General features: G+C 37.3%; 1 protein-coding gene across 1 annotated transcript in view; it reads left to right on the forward strand.

Annotated features, from left to right (window-relative positions):
• NCAPG (non-SMC condensin I complex subunit G) overlaps positions 1-17,926 on the forward strand; it is a 53,262-nt gene that overhangs the window by 31,356 nt on the left and 3,980 nt on the right. The window contains exons 15-16 of the mRNA XM_047718985.1: positions 15,581-15,762; positions 16,040-16,214. Of these exons, the coding sequence (XP_047574941.1) occupies positions 15,581-15,762; positions 16,040-16,214 (357 nt within the window). The remainder of the gene's footprint in view (positions 1-15,580; positions 15,763-16,039; positions 16,215-17,926) is intronic.

The raw sequence follows: 17,926 nt of genomic DNA on the forward strand, positions 1-17,926 counted from the left end.
GAAAATATGCAGGGAATGATCCCAGTCTTTTGGTACCATTTGAGACCTGATTTGTGATCCAGAATGTGATCTATTCTGGCGAATGTTCCATGCGCACTTGAGAAGAATGTGTGTTCTTTAGCTTTGGGGTGGAATGTTCTGAATATATCTGTGAAGTCCATCTAGTCCAGTGTGTCATTTAAAGCCCTTATTTCCTTGTTGGTCTTTTGCTTAGATGATCTGTCCATTTCAGTAAGGGGGGTGTTAAAGTTCCCTACTATTATTGTATTGTTGAGGTGTTTCTTTGATTTTGTTACTAATTGGCTTATATAATTGGCTGCTCCCATGTTAGGGGCATAAATATTTACAGTCGTTAGATCTTATTGGATAGACCCTGTAAGTGTGATGTAGTGTCTTTTCTCATCTCTTAAATAGTGTTTGGTTTAAAATCTAATTTGTCTGATATAATGATTGCCACCCCAGCTTTCTTTTGATGTCCATTAGCATGATAAATGGTTTTCTATCCCCACACTTTAAATCTGGAGGTGTCTTTGGGTCTAAAATGAGTCTCTTTCAGACAGCATATCAATGAGTCTTGCTTTTTTATCCAATATGATACACTGTGTCTTTTGATTGGAGCATTTAGCCCATTTACATTTAGGGTAACTATTGAAAGATATGAATTTAGTGGCATTAAATTTCCTGTAAGGTGACTATTACTGTATATTGACTCTGTTCCATTCTGGCCTATTTATTTCTGGGCTCTCTCTCTTTGTTTAGAGGACCCCTTTCAGTATTTTTTGTAGGGTTGGTTTGGTGATAACAAATTCTTTTAGTTTGTGTTTGTCCTGGAAGCTTTTTATCTTTCCTTCTATTTTCAATGAGAACATAGCTGGATAAATTATTCTTGGTTGCATATTTTTCTCATTTGGTTCCTGAATATATCCTGCCAGTCCTTTCTGGCCTGCTAGGTCTCTGTGGATTGGTCTGCTGCCAATCTAATGTTTTTGCTGTTGTAGGTTATAGTCCTCTCGTCCCAAGCTGCTTTCGGGATTTTCTCTTTATCTCTGAGATTTGTAAGTTTTATTATTAGGTGTTGGGGTGTTGACCTATTTTTATTCATTTTTGAGGAGGGTTCTCTGAGCTCCCTGGATTGTGACACCTGTTTCCTTCCCCAAATTAGGCAAGTTTTCTGCTGTAATTTGCTCCAGTATGCCTTCTGCCCCTCTCTTTCTTCTTCTGGGATTCCGATTATTCTAATATTGTTTTGCTTCATGGTGTCCCTTATCTCTCAAATTCTCCCCTTGTGATCTAGTAGTGTTTATCTTTCTTTTACTCAGCTTCTTTATGCTCCATCATTTGGAGCATAATTCTTTCTTCTGCTTCATTTATCCTAGACGTTAGAGCCTTCATTTTTTATTACATCTCATTAATAGTCTTTTTTATTTTGACTTGGTTAGATTTTATTTCTCCAGAAAGGGATTCTGTAGTGTCTTCTGTGCTTTTTTCAAGCCCAGCTAGTATCTTTATAATTGTTATTCTGAACTCTAGTTCCAACTTCTTACTAATGACCTTATAGATTAGGTCCCTGGCAGTTGGTACTGCCTCTTGTTCTATTTTTTTGAGGTGAGTTTTTCTGTTTTGTCATTTTTTTGAAAGAAGAATAGATGAATGAGAGAAAAAAATGCTAAAAGGGTAATAACAACCCCAGAGAAATGCAGATTAAACAAATCAGAGGAGACCCAAAACTGGGCGGGGCAGGGGGGGAAGAAAGGGAAAAAAAAGAATATGGTCAGGTGGTGAATAGAACAGAGCCATACACTGGATTTCAGGTGTATTTTGGTCTGTTAGAAGAAACTGAATCCCAAAATTTTAAAGAAAGAAAAACATAGATATATGAAAAATAAGGTTAAATACAATGAAAGGATAGAATATTATTGTAAAGATGAAAATTTTAAAAGGTTTTTAAAAAGGAATTGATAGGAAATTGGTTGAAAAAGAAAAGAAAAATTAAAAAAAGAGAGAGAGAATGTGATCAGGCAAGTGAATAGAACAGAGTGGTACACTGGATTTTGGGTTTGTTTTGGTCTTTTAGAAGAAACTGCAGCCCAAAATTTTAATGAAAGAAAAACTTATATATGTACAAAAAATAAGGTTAAATACAATGAAAGGATAGAATATGACTACAAAAATGAAAATTAAAGATTTTTAAAAGAATTGATAAGATAAAAATTTGCTTGAAAAAGGAAATAATAAGTCAAAAGAAAGGAAATAAGTAAAAAACAAAGAAAAATTTAAAAATTTAACTTTGAAAGACTAAAGAATCATGGGGGGAAAAAAACCACGAATTCTGTGTGTTGTATTCCCCTAGCGCTGGAGTTTTGCAACTCTCATTGATGGTAAACTTGGTCTTGGCTGGATGTTCTTGCTGATCTTCTGGGGGAGGGACCTCCCAGTGATTCTCAAATGTCTTTGCCTTAGACGAAATTGTACTGGCCTTGCCAGGGTCCAGACTAAGTAATCTACTCCTGCTTGCTCTTGAGAGCTTTTGTTCCCTGAAAGCTTTCAGGGACGAGAATGAAAATCGCGGTCTCCCAATCTCTGGTTCCACTTGGGGGAGAGCTTGGGGCCTGCTCATCAGAGCCCTCAGAGTCAGTTAATCATTCCTATCTCCTTGGTCTCCCGCTGCACTCCGTGCTCACCCAGCCTGGTCAAGACAAACAGTTAATCATTCCTGTCTCCTTGGTCTCCCGCTGCACTCTGCACTCACCCATCCTGTGACCAGGCGTGTCTGTCTCTGGCATATGGCCCTGTTTGGAGTTTCCAAACCCAGCAGATTCTTGGGGTGCACTTCCATGCTGCTCCTTCCAGGGGAGGAAGGCAAGTCTCCTCAGATCTGCCATTTGTTGGGCCCCTGCAGTGAATCTGTGGCATGGATCACAGTTTATGGCAACCCCAAGCTGAGAGCCCACTCCTGGGCTCACTCTTTGCAGCTGCCTTCCCTGCTTTGATGCCTGGGAGCTTTGCTACACTCAGGCAACCCCAGTCTTTTTGTGACCCCAGGAGTCCTGAGACAGCACTGTCCCAGCAATGGCTTCTCCCCCTGCTTAGCCACCAGAGTGACATCCCTTTCCGGAGCAGACTTCTAAAAGTTCCAATTTTGTGCCAGTAGCCAGCTGATGGAGGCTCCCTTCCCCTGTGGTCTGTCTTCCTATATATTGCCTCAGATTGATTTCTCCACACATCATTTCCAGGAAGTGGTTGCTTTTCTGTTCATAGAATTGCTGCTATTCTTTGCTTCAATCTCCTATTGAGCTTGTAGGTGTTCAGAACGGCTTGCTAAATATCTAGCTGAATTCCTGGGATCAGACAAAATTTAGGTCTCCTACTCCTCCATCATCTGGACTCGCCACCTCTCTATTTTATTTTCTTTTTCCTGCCTAATTGCTCTAACTGGAACTTCCAGTACACTGTTGAGCAGCAGTAGTTAAAACAAGCAACATTGTTTTGTCTCTAATCTTAAGGGGGAAACTTTTCAGTCTTTTAACTATTGAGTATGATGTAGGTTCTTCATAAATGACTATCATTTTGAGAAAGTTTCCTTCTATTCTTCTCTGGATTTTTTTTCTTTGTTTTGGCTTTGGTTTGCTTTTGTCACAAAAGCATGTTTAATATGTCAGATGCTTTTACATCACTTGAGATGCTCATATGGGTTTTTATTGCTTTGTTTTATTGATCTACATTACTTTGCTTTGTTTTCTTCTGTTGAACCACCCTCACATTCTTGGTATAAGTTCTACTTGATTATGGTTTATAGGGTGTATAATCTTTCAAATATGTGGTTGGATTTGGTTTGGTGCCATTTTGTTGAAGATTTTTATGTCTGTATTCATAAGGGAAATTGGGCTGTAGTTGTCTTGCACACTGTTTTTATCTGCCTTTGGTATCAGGTTAATTCTGACTTCATATACTGAGTTAGGAATTGTTTGTTCCTCTTCTGTTTATTGGAACACTTTGAGAAGATTTCTGTGAATTCTTTTACTGCTTGATGGGGATTTACCAGTAAAGACATCTGGGGTTGGACTTTTCTCTTGGAGGTGTTTCTGATTACTTATTCAATTGGAGTATTATTATAGGTCTGTTTGGACTTTCTATTTTTTTTTACTGAGTTAGTTTTGTAATTTGTCTTTCTAGGAAATTTTCCATTTTATCTAAGTTATTTAATTTTTTTGTTGGTCGGTTTTTAGTATTTTCTTACAGTTCTTTTTATTACTGTAAGGTCAAATGTAACATTCTTGCTTTCAGTTCTGATTTCAGTTATTTGCATCTTTTCTTTTATCTTTGTCACTCTAATTGAAGGTTTGTCAATTGTGTTCATATTTTCAAAGAACCAGCTTTTGGTTTCATTGATTTTTCTTGTTTTCTATCTCTGTTTTGGTTCTCTTCTCTAATCTTTAGTATTGTCTTTCCTCTTCCTTCTTTAGGTTTAGTTTGTTCTTTTTTTAGTTCCTTAAAGCATAAAGTTATGTTATTGAGGGTTTTTTAAAAAAATTCCAATGTAATTAGTGTACACTGTTATATTAGTTTCAGGTGTACAATTTGGTGATTCAACAGGTCTGTGGATTACTCAGTGCTTATTATGATAAGTGTACTTTTAATTCCTTTCATCTATTTCACCCATCCCCACCTCTCCCCTCTTTCTTTTGGTAACCATGAGTTCTCTATATTTAAGGTCTGTTTTTTGGTTTGTATATTTTTTCTTTGTTTTGTTTCTTAAATTTCACATATGAATGAAACATATGGGGATTGGCTTTCTCTGATTCACTTATTTCTTTTTTCTTTCTTTTTTTTTTTAATGTGGCGCTTGAACTCACGACCGTGAGATTAAGACCTGAACCAAGATCAGGAGTCAGACACGTGGGGTGCCTGGGTGGCTCAGTTGATAAGTGTCTGCCTTCAGCTCAGGTCATGATCCCAGGGTCCTGGGATTGAGCCCCTCATTGGGCTTCCTGCTCCACAGGAAGCCTGCTTCTCTTTCTCCCACTACCCCTGCTTGTGTTTCCTTGCTGTGTCTCTCACTGTCAAATAAATAAATAAAATCCTTAAAAAAAAAAAAAAGAGTTGAATACTTAATCCACTGAGCCACTGAGGCACCGCACTGACTGACTTATTTTATTTAGCATTATATCCTCTAGATCCATTCATGTTGTTGCAAATGGCAAGATTTCACATTCTCTCTCTCTTTTTGGCTGAGTAATATTCCATTATATATATCATATAAAGAGGATATATATATCATCTTTATTCATTCATCTATTGATGGACACTTAGGTTGTTTTCATATTTTAACTATTGTTAACAATACTACAGTAAACCTGTATATATTTTTTCGGAATTGATGTTTTTATATTCTTTGGGTAAATATCCAGTAGTGGAATTACTGGATCATATGATAATTCTATTTTTAAGTTTTTGAGGCATCTCCACACTGTTTTCCAAAGTGACTGCACCAGTTTGCATTGCCACCAACAACACATGAGGGTTCCTTTCCTCCACATTCTTGCCAAACTTGTTGTATCTTGTGTTTTTGATTTTAGCCGTTCTTACAGGTACAAGATGATATCATTAAGGTATTGATTTGCATTTCCCTGATGATAAGTGATACTGAGCATCTTTTCATGTGTCTTTTGCCCATCTGTATGTCTTCTTTAGAGAAATGTCTGTTCATATCTTCTATCCATTTTATAATTGGATTATTTTTGGGTGTTTTGTTGTATGAGTTCTTTATATATTTTGGCTACCAATCCTTTATCAGATGTGTCATTTGCACATATCTTCTCCCATTCAGTAGGTTGTTTTTTAGTTTTGTTGACTATTTCCTTTGCATGCAGTAGCTTTTTGTTTTGATTAATACCAGTAGTTTGTTTATTTTTGCTTTTGTTTCCCTTGCCTCAGGAGACTTATCTAGGAAAGTGTTGCTACTGTTGATGTCAAAGAAATTATTGCCTCTGTTCTCTTCTAGGATATTGATGGTTTCAGGTCTCACATTTTAGGTTTTTGAAGCATTTTGAGTTTATTTTTGTGTATGGTGTAAGAAAATGTCCAGTTTCATTGTTTTGCATGTAGCTGTTCAGTTTTCCCAACACCATTTGTTGAAGAGACTTGTTTTTTCCTGTTTGTATATTTTTGCCTCCTTTCTTGTAGATTAATTGACCATATAATTGTGTGTTTATTTCTGGGCTCTCTGTTCTATTCTTTGATCTTTATGTCTGTTTTTGTGCCAGTACCTTACTGTTTTAATTACTACAGCTTTGTAGTGTATCTTGAAATCTGGGATTGTGAAACATCCACTTTTTTTCTTTTTCAAGAGTACCTTGGCTATTTGGGTCTTTCGTGGTTCCGTACAAATTTTAAGGGTTATTCTAGTTTTGTGAAAAATGTTACTGGTATATTTATAGGGATTGCATTAAATGCGTAGATTGCTTTGGATAGTATGGGCATTTTAACAATATTTGTTCTCCCAATCAGTGAACATGGACTATCTTTCCATTTGTTTGTGTCACCTTCAATTTCTTTTATCAGTGTTTGATAGTTTCCAGAGTATGGGTTTTTCACCTTGGTTGTGTTCATTCCTAGGTATTTTATTCTTTTTGGTACAAATGTAAATGGGATTGTTCTCTCAATTTCTCTTTTTGTTACTTCATTTTTTGTGTATAGGAAGGCAAATGATATCTGTATATTGATTTTGTATGTGAACTTCCTGAATTCATTTATCAGTGCTAATAGTGTTTTGGTGGTCTTTTAGGGTTTTCTCTATAGGCTCTCATGTCGTCTGTAAATAGTGAATTTTACTTCTCCCTTACTGATTTAGATACCTTTTATTTCTTTTTGTCATCTGCTGTGGCTAGAACTTCCAGAAAAAAAGTTGAGTAAGTAATGAGAGTGGATATTTTTGTCTTGTTTCTGTTCTTAAGGGAAGAGCTCCCAGTGGTTTTTTTTTACCATTGAATATGATGTTAGCTGTCTAGGGTTTTTCATATACGGCCTTTAGTATGTTGAGGTATGTTCCCTCTAAACCTACTTTGTTGAGGGTTTTTATTATAAATGGTTGTTGTACTTGTCATACACTTTTTCTACATCTACTGAAATGATCATATGGTTTTTATCCTTTGTCTTATTGATGTGATGTATCACATTGATTTGCAGATATTGAACCACCCTGGCAACCCAGAAATAAATCCCACTTGATCGTGGTGAATGATTTTTAACTTTTAATTTTTGAAAATTAAAAATATGTACTGTTTCCATTTGCTAATATTTTGTTGAGGAATTTTGCCTCTATGTTTATTAGATATATTGGTGTGTAGTGTCTTTATGTGGTTTGGTATCAGAGTGATGCTGACCTCATAGAATGAATTTGGAAGCTTTCCTTTTCTATTTTTTTGGAATAGTTTGAGAAAAATAGGTAATAACTTTTCTTTAAATGTTTGATAAAAATTCACTTGTGAAGCCTAGTGGCAAGTGGCCCTGAACTTTTGTTTGTTGGGAATTTTTTTTAAATTATTGACTCAATTTCATTGCTTGGTAATTGAACCATTCAAATTTTCTATTTATTCCTGATTCAGTTTTGGGAGGTTACATATTTCTAGGAATTTATCCATTTCTTCTTGGTTTTCTAATTTGTTGGCATATAATGTTTCATAATATTTGCTTTAATCTGCCATATTTCTGTGATGCTGGTTGTTATTTTTCTTCTTTTATTTCTGATTAGGAGTCCTTTTCTTTTTCTTTTTCTACCCCCCCCCCCTTTTGATGAATCTTGCTATAAGTTGTCCAGTTTTTATTGATCCTTTCAAGAACAAGCTCTGGCTTCATTTATGTGTTCTATTAGTTTTTATTTCATCTATTTTCCTCTAATTTTTGTTATTTTCTCCCTTCTACTGGTTTAGGGTTTGTTTATTCTTCTTTTTCTAGGTCCTTTATGTGTAAGTTTAGGTGTTTATTTGAGATTTTTCTCCCTTCTTGAGGTAAGCTTGTGTTGTGATAAACTTCCCTCCTACTATAGCTTTTGCTGCATCCCAAAAAAAATTTTAATCGTTTTCATGTGTCTCTGTTTTACTTTTTGATTTGTTTGATTTCTTGGTTGCTTCCTTAATTGTTTAGTAGCATATTATTTAACCTCCATTTGTTTGTGTTCTTTCCAGGTCTTTTCTTGTGGTTGATATATAGTTTCATTGCCTTGTGGTTGGAAAAGATGCATGGTATGATTTCTTTCCTTTTGTTGAGATTTGTTTTGTTGGCTAACCTGTGATCTATTCTTGAGAATGTTCCATGTGCACTTGAAAACAATGTATATTCTGCTCTTTTGGGATGGAATGTTTTGAATATATCTATTAGATCCATCTTGTTTAATGTGTCATTGAAAGTCATTGCTTCCTTCTTTATTTCCTGTTTGAATGATATATCCATTTCTGTAAGTGGGATGTTGAAGTCCCCTACTATAATTATATTGCTATTGATTACTTACTTTTGTTGTTGTTGTTGTTGTTGTTGTTACATGCTTAATGTATTTGGGTATTGTCATTTGGGGGAATAAATATTTACAGTTGTTATATCTTCTTGTTGCCTTGTTCCCTTTTGATTATATGCTGTCCTTTGTAGTTACAGACTTTGTTTTAAAGTCTGTTGTTTCCGATATAATTGTTTCTGCCCCAGGTTTCTTTTCACTTCCATTTGCAGATAAATGATTTTCTATACCTCAGTTTCAATTTGCATGTGTCTTTAGGTCTGAAAAGAGTCTTTTAGGCAGCACTTTAAAAAAAATCCATTCTGGGGCGCCTGGGTGGCTCAGTGGGTTAAGCCGCTGCCTTCGGCTCAGGTCATGATCTCAGAGTCCGGGGATTGAGCCCCGCATCGGGCTCTCTGCTCAGCAGGGAGCCTGCTTCCTCCTCTCTCTCTGCCTGCCTCTCTGCCTGCTTGTGATCTCTCTCTGTCAAATAAATAAATAAAATCTTAAAAAAAAAAAATCCATTCTGTCACTATATGTCTTTTGATTGGAGCATTTAGTCCATTTATATTAAAAGTAATTATTGATAGGTAGGTACTTACTGCTTTTCTGTTACTTGTTTTGTGTTTTGTACTTTTCTGTTTCTTTCTTGGTCTCTTCATTCACAGTTTGCTGGCTTTATTTAGTGAAATACATGGATTCCTCTCTGCTTTTTGCATATCTATTACCGATTTTTTATTTGTGGTTACCATCAGGTTTACATAAAACGTGGATATAGCAGTTTATATTAAGTTGATGTTGCTTAAGTTTGAGCCATTTTAAAAGTACTAAATTTCTACTTCTCTTCCCCCACATTTTAGATATAAGATGTTATACTTTCTTTTCCTTTTGTGAATTCCTTGACTGATTTTCATAGGTATTCTTAATTTTACTCTTTTTATGCTTCCTAGTTTTCTTACTCCTGCTTATGGTGTTTCTTTTCCACTAATCCCCTGTAACATTTCTCATAAGTCGGATTTATGATGATGAATTCCTTTAAGTTCTGTTTGTCTGAAAAACTCTTTATCTCTCTGATTCTGAATGATAGTTGTTTTTTTGTTTTTCAAGATTTTATTTATTTATTTGACAGAGAGGGAACACAAGCAGGGGGAGCGGGAGAGGGAGAAGCAGGCTCCCGCTGAGCATGGAGTCCAATGTAGGGCTTGATCTCAGGACCCTGGGATCATGACCCAGGCTGAAGGCAGAATCTTAACAACTGAGCCACCCTGGTGCCCCCTGAATGATAGTCTTGTTGGATGAGTATTCTTGGTTGCAGGTTTTTTCTTTTAGCATTTTGAATATATCATGCCACTTCTTTCTTAGCTGCAAAATTTCTGCTGAACAATCAGCTGATATTCTTATGGGGTTTCCCTTGTATGTAACAGTCTTCTCTTTCTGCTTTTGAAATTCTCTCTTTATCACCACTTTTTGCCAATTTTTAAAAGATTTAATTTATTTTAGAGAGCATGTGAGCGAGGAGAGGGGCAGAGGGAGAGGCAGAGAATCTCAAGCAGACTCCATGCTGAGTGTTGAGCCCAATGCAGGGCTTCATTCCATGACTGAGATCATGACTTGAGCTGAAAACCAAGAGTTGGCCACTCAACTGACTCAGCCTCCCAGGTGCCCCACTACTATTTGCCAATGTAATTACTATGTGTTTTGGTGTGGACCTCCTTGGGATGATTTTGTAGGGGGCTTTCTGTGCCTCCTTGGTCTGGATTTCTGTTTCCTTCCCCAGTTTCAGACAGTTTTCACCCCTTATTTCTTCAAATGAATTTTATTTCCTCTCTACTGTCTCTTCTCTTTCTGGGATCCCTATGTTACTGTGTTTGATGGTGTTGCTGAGTTCCCTTAATCTAGTCTCATTTTTTATTATTTTTTTCTTTTGTTCAGCTTCATTGCTTTCTATTACTCTTCCAGATTACTGATCTGTTCTACTTCCTCCAATCTACTGTTTATTCCCTCTAGTGTGTTTTTAATTTAAATTACTGAGTTCTTCATTTCTGATTGGTTCTTTATTTTTTCTATCCCTTGGTTGTCGGTCTCACTGAGATCCTCCATTCTTTTCTCAAGTCCAGTATCTTAGGCACTATTACTTTATTTTTTTAAATTATTTTTAAATTTTATTTTTTCAGTGTTCCAAGATTCATTGTTTATGCACCACACCCAGTGCTTCATGTAATACATGCCCTCCTTAATACCCACCACCAGGCTCTCCTAGCCCCTCCACCCCCCTCCCCTCCAAAACCCTCAGTTTGTTTCTCAGAGTCCACAGTCTGTCATGGTTCGTCTCCCCCTCTAATTTCCCTCAACTCACTTCTCCTCTCCTTCACCCAATGTCCTCCATGTTATTCCTTATGCACCACAATAAGTGAAACCATATGATAGTTGTCTCTCTCTGCTTGACTTATTTCACTCAGCATAATCTCCTCCAGTCCCGTCCATGTTGATACAAAAGTTGGGTATTCATTCTTTCTGATGGAGGCATAATACTCCATTGTATATATGGACCATATCTTCTTTATCCATTCATCTGTTGAAGGGCATCTTGGCTCTTTCCACAGTTTGGTGACTGGTCATGGCTGCTATGAACACTGGGGTATGGATGGCCCTTCTCTAGCGACCATTACTTTAAAATGATCTGTCCGGCATATTACTTACCTCTTTTTCATTTAGCTCTCTTTCTTCAGCTTTTTTTCTTGTTCTTTTATTTAGGATATACTCTTCTGTCTTATTTTCTTTAACTCTGTATCTATTTCTGTGTGTTAGGAAGGTCAGCTTTGTCTTCTGCTCTTGAAAGAGTGGCTGTATGAAGAAGAGTTCCTGTTGTGTCCTGAGTGCAGTGTCCCCTGTTCACCAAAACCTGGTGCTTCAGGGGTATCTCCTATGTGTGCTACGAAGCCTCCTGTTGTGGCTGAGCCATGTTTGCCGTCAATCCAGTCATCTGTAATGGCTTTTCCTGTTGCTTATTGGCAAGCTTTAGTCCCTATATTTTTAATGGGCCAGTCTGGGGCCACTTCGGGCTTGATTGGGTCAAACTGGGTTTTAGAGATGTGGTCACAGTGAATTGAAAGGGCTGTCCTGGTGTTGTGCCCTGGGAAGCTTTCATTGTTAGGCAGAGCTGGCAGTCAGATTAGATGTCTGCCTTCACCCCACTGCTTTAGCTGCTTTGGAGAATTCCTGCTGTGGGTGGGTTGGAAGGGGTAGGTCTGGAGAATTCAGGAGTGGGGTGTGCTATTAGCAAGGTAGGTGGAAAGTGTTCATTCTGGGCTGGTTCCCTCAAGTGTTGGGTATCTGGGCTGGAGATCAGAGGAAGAAAATGGCACCTGCCAGCTCTGTTCTTGGAGAAAGCTTCTAAAGATCCCTGTTCCTCTAGCACATATTCGGAGATTAGTAAATAAATCTTCCTGTATATTCCAGGCCTTTTTCAAATTATTGCTTCTGTGCTGTATCTTAGCGGGATTGTTTGATATGCTGTCCCTTTAAGGGCAGGGACTGAGTTTCCTATCTCCATTTGTCTTTCCCAGAGCCCAGTTGGGTGATGTTTTCAAGTTCCAGGTGTTAAGCCCCACTGGTTATAAGAACTCACAGTGTTAAGCCTCTCTGATTTTCAAAGCCATATGTTATGGGGATTCATTTTCCTAGTGAAGGTCTCCAGTGTCTGGGGTACCTTGGGGTGGGGTCTCCTCCTCTCCTCTGTCCAGTGGCTGCAGTGTCCCTCCTGTGGACAGTTCTGTGGGTCAGTTTGTTCCTGACCATGTCTCCACCCTTCCTGCTCTTTTTGATGTGGCCTCTTCTCTGCATGTAGCTGTGGAGTCTGTTTTGCCAGTCTTTAGGTGGTTTTCTGGATTATTTACACTGATGTGGGTGTTATCTAGGTATATCCATGGGAAGAGATGAGCTTAGGATACTCCTACTTCACCATCTTCCTGGAAGTCCAAGTTTTTTTTTTTTTTTTTTAAGGTAGGCATTTACTACTATAAATTGCCCTGTGAAGACTGTTTATGTTATACTTCATAAGTTTTGGTTTTTGTATTTTTCACTTTAGTGCATTTCTAAGCATTTTCTAAAGTTCACTTTTATGTCTTCTTTAACACATCGGTATGTGAAAAGTATATTGTTTACACATATTTGTGAATTTTATAGTCTTCTGGTGTTGCTTTCTAAGTATATTCTCTTATGGTTTGAGAAGATATTTTGATGTTTTCATTGTTTTTAATTTATTTTGAGTTGTCTTGGGCCTAAATAGTTTCTATCCATGAGGATATTCCATGTGCCCTTGAGAAGAAAGTGTATTCTGTTATAGTGAAGTGGAGTGGACTACACGTTTTTGGTGGGTCTGGTTGGTCTGTAAGATTGTTCAAGTCCTTTTAATTGTTTCCCTATTGATCTGCCTGGGTGTTCTTTCTGTTTCAGAAAGCTCTTCAGTTATTATTGTTGAACTATTTCTTTCAGCATTTTTGCCAATGCTTGTTTATATATTCTCAGGCTCTGTTTGTGTTTTAACTATACTTTTAATTATCTTTTGATGAATTAACCTTTTTAATATCAGTATTTGTTGTTTTTTGTCTCTTTTAACAGTTTTTGACTTACCACATTTTGATTGCAAAATTGTGGTAATCAGTCCTTTCTTATCAGTGATTTAAGTGTAAATAAATTAAACTTACCAGTCAAAAGGCAGATGTTGGTTTTAAATTTTGAGTTAATATTTAATTGATATACTAATTTCCTAATGGGAATTACCCAGTGCTGTGGGCTTACTGACATTGCACTGGTAGGAAATGACTGAACAGTAAAAGTGTGTGACAAAGGAATGAGGCGTTTTTGTTTTTGTTTTAATAGTACTGGTACCATAATCTCTTTTTGGCAATACTACTTTCTGTGATTTTGACTTTTTTTTGTCATCACCAATAAACAAGAGCTGACTTACTTCACTGCCCTCTGGGCCATACATAATAAGAGGTTTTTGGTTTGTTTTTTTTTACATGTTTTAAAACTTGCAGTTTGTTTCATTTCAAATTCCTGACATTCAACTTCGGATGGAGCACTATTGCTATCAGGAAAGTATGTCACAGTTAAACATTTTAAAAAGATGGGGAGCATGTAGCCTTTGGAGTTGTAGACTTGTACATTTGTGTTCTGGTCGCATTTGTGTTAATCTTCAATAAGGTGTTTACTGTCTCTGGCTTTTTTCCTCATCTGCAAAATGGGGATAATGATGCCTATTCACTGGATGCTTCTTTAAGTAAGTCAACAAATATTGGAGGGCAAATTATGTGCCAGTCACTATATGTTCTTGAGAGTACAAGTGCTGAGTGGAACAAAATTTCTGTCCTCCTGGTTGTTGTGACACCTAAATGAGTTAGTGTGTGGAAAGCACGTGCTAGTGCCCTAGCACTTATTTATCTTGTTGGTCTCTAAATCTTTATTTTTGAGTTTTGGGAAACTTTTGTAATAGTTTTTGTATTTGCTCAATCCATTGTTTTTACTTGTGTCTCTCTAGTTTAGACTTGTTTTATATTTGTAGATTATAATCTGCAAAGATAATTTCCCTAAAATCTCATTTAAGTCTTTATTTTTCCACCATTACAAAAACCTTACGTGGTTCCACGTCCTGCCTCACTATAGCTCAATTTTTTTGCCTGGTTTTGAGGCTCTCTAGTGTGATCACTGAGGATATTTACTGTTCATCAGTAATAATAAATAATAACTTGTATTTGTTGAAGATTTACTATGTGGATAGCACTTAAAAAAAAAATTATTTGAGAGAGAGTGAAAGAGTGGGAGAGGAGCAGAGGGAGAGGTCAAACAGACTCCCCACTGAGCTCTGAGCCTGACCCAGGTTTGGATCTCAAGAGCTTAAGATCATAACTTGAGCTGAAACCAAGAGTCAGACGCTTAACCGACTGAGCCACCCAGGCACCCCTTTGTGGATAGCACTTGTAAGAGTTTTATTTGTAGTATTTCTTTTTCTTTGTATCTGTAATTTTATTATCCTTTCTTTTTTAATATGAAAAAAGTGGAGGTACATGGGGCACCTCGGGGCCTCAGTTGAGCATCTGGCTCTTGATTTTTCGCTCAGGTCATGATCTCAGGGTCATGGGATCCAGCCCCATGTGAGAGCACTACACTTATCAGGAAGTCTGCTTGAGATTCTCTTGCAGTGTACCTTACCCCCCTCACTTGTGCTCCCTCTTTAAAATAAGTATGTCAGTCTTTTTTTTTTTTAAGTGGGGTACAGAGTTAATATGCACAGGATCATGTAGCTAGGAAGTGTCAGAGGCTTGACTTAAATAATTCAGTATCAGTAACTAGTTTTAGTTACCTATCTTTTATGCCTGTACCTCCATTTGAATATCACTGTATCTTTTCCATTTTCTTCTCTAAGGTTTGCTTTGGTTGCTCTCTCTAGGAATTCCTTTTTCCACATGTACACTTTCTATTCCCATTTCCCCTTTATTCATAACACATTGTTACTCCCTCTGGAGGTTCCATTTATAGGTTACCTTCCTCTGATGGCAGGGATGTTACTGAGTGTTTTCTATATCTTATCTCATGAGCAGCATGTAATACATTACTGTTTTGACTTCTGGTTTCACAATATTTAAAAGGGCTTTTAGTTCTTCTAAAAAATTTGGAGGGAATTGAGGTTTTCTTAGCTAGACTAGTAATTTGTCATATAGCCTTAACCTAAAATCTTTTTATGCATCTTTAAGAAATTCATAGTATGCGTGATTTTTTGATAGTTCATAGGAAAATATTGTAGGACCGGCTACATTGCAAGGCTTAAAAACAAAATACAGGGCGCCTGGGTGGCTCAGTGGGTTAAGCCGCTGCCTTCGGCTCAGGTCATGATCTCAGGGTCCTGGGATCGAGTCCCGCGTCGGGCTCTCTGCTCGGCGGAGAACCTGCTTCCTCCTCTCTCTCTCTCTGCCTGTCTCTCTGCCTACTTGTGATCTCTCTCTGTGAAATAAATAAATAAAATCTTTAAAAAAAAAGAAAAAAAAACAAAATACAAATTAAAGAAATTCTTTTAATGAAACTCATTTTTATTAGGTGTCTGAACTCAGGACAGGAGCTGCAGAAGGACTAGCCAAGCTGATGTTCTCAGGGCTCTTGGTCAGCAGCAGGATTCTTTCTCGTCTTGTCTTGTTATGGTACAATCCTGTGACTGAAGAGGATGTGCGACTTCGACATTGCCTAGGCGTGTTCTTCCCCATGTTTGCTTATGCGAGCAGGTATTTAGTTATATTGATAAATCAGAATCTGACTTGAAGTTAAATTCAGGTTCCCCATGAGTCATATCTATAAATATAATTTTGTCACTCTTCCTTGTTTTTCAGTGGTTAGTAATGAAAATGAGAACTTACCTAGATTTTATTTACCTGAATTATTTGTCTCTTTCTTAGATGAAAATATACTGTATCTTGATGGGGTGAATTTTATACATTTTTTTTTTTTGAGAATCATATGCCTTTTCTTTGCTCACATACTTTTCAAATTGTTTTTCAATAGGACTAATCAGGAATGTTTTGAGGAAGCCTTTCTTCCAACTCTGCAAACACTGGCCAGTGCTCCTGCATCTTCTCCTTTAGCTGAAGTAGATATCACTAATGTTGCTGAGTTACTTGTAGATTTGACAAGACCAAGTGGATTAAATCCTCAGGCCAAGAATTCACAAGATTATCAGGTGGGTGAGTATATTAGCTTACGGATGGTAAGGATGATGACTAACATACAGGTCAGTTTTTGATAAAACAATCCTTTTCATAGGTTCCTAGAAAGAGAGGCCATGGTTTGATCTTGAGATTTCTGGTCTTTATGGTGGCACATACCACAAAGGAAGAAAAAGACCTTTTAGGAAATATGGTGATAATCGATCATAAAAAGACAAAAGCAATTTGCTACTGAAATTCAGAACTTGCCAAAAACTCATCTCTCTTACTACCCCTTCCCAACCTAGAGCTGGCTATTTAACATTCTGAAAAATGTCCTATGTTTATCTAGGACTCATTGAGCCTTCAAAGGTTGGCTTATCTGCTATGTTTCTGAGATAAGGAAGGAGAATTCAAAGAATGAAGGTATTAAGGAGGGCAGGTATTGCATGGAGCACTGGTTGTGGTGCATAAACAATGAATCTTGGAACACTGAAAAAATAAAAAAAAAAGAATGAAGGTCGCCTCAAGCTCATCTTTGTTTTTAATTCAAAGAAGATAAGTTAACTGCAAACTGTCCCATAAATTAAACTTAAGCTGAGCTTTGGACCCTTTGATATCATTTATATTATTGAATATCATTTGTAATATTGAAAATTATTATTGAAAATATCACTTGTAATATTGAAAATTAATGTGTTATTAGTGATTTCAGATGCCAGCTAATTAAGTTGAAAGTATAGCTTTTTAATTTTATTTGTTATTATTAATTTGGTTACTGTATACTCCATTTGTCATTAAGTTACATGTTATTGGAGAGAAGATTACAAAGGATATTAAGGCAAAATATAGTAAGGATAGGTGATAGAGCTACTAAGTGCTTTAGGACTTAAGAAGGCAGGGTTCATGTAGCAGGGGCAATGAGTATAGCATTACTGGTAAAATTCAGTTCGGTCTTGTTGGGATTTGTACAGTGGTTTGGGTAGAGAAGAAGTCTTTAGGTAAAAGTGATTAAATGTAGCTGGCTATCCAAGTCATACAGGGGACTATGGAAGAACCCATTCTGGCTAAAGAGCCAGAATGGCCCTGTTGAAGGCAGAACATTAAGGTAGGGAATTTGGAGTTGGCTGTATTTGCTGTAATAGGGTAGATACTGAAAGGCTTAATGGGATGAAAGTTACCTATGGAGAAGCTCAGTTTGGTGGCCAGTATCATTATATGAGGTGAACCGGTGAGAAGAATAGAGAGTGAATATTAAGAGGGCAGTTGGAAACCTATATAATTAAGAGATAAAAACTTATAGAGAAAGGATAAGAGCAATAGAAAGTAGAAAGAAAGAATAGTAGATGGTGATGTGGAAAGGAAAAATGGGTGTTAAAGACATGAAGAAGGAACTTAGGCAAGGAAGATGGAGTCCAACCAAGATAACACTAAGGTCCTGAGTATGGGTTACAGAAGACTTCCAAGGAGCTGTTGACATCTTTTAATTGCAGAGTTTTCTCCTGATTGACATCCTGGAGGAGTGAGGGAAGTAGGTTGGGGCAGAGGAAGAACTTGAGCTGTCATGCAGTCTTAAACCCCCAGCTCATGCCACAGGAAGTTCCAGAACTGGGTCCTTTAAGTTGTCCAGATGGAGACAAGGCTGGCCTGTTGTACCTGCATATCTTCCAGGCATTGAACGTGGACTAATGTGGCAGGCCCCACAGTCTTCAGCCTGGATCCGTTCTGCACCTGAGAACTTTTAGCC

This window comes from Lutra lutra, chromosome 2, assembly GCF_902655055.1.
Source record: "Lutra lutra chromosome 2, mLutLut1.2, whole genome shotgun sequence".
NCBI lineage: Eukaryota > Metazoa > Chordata > Mammalia > Carnivora > Mustelidae > Lutra > Lutra lutra.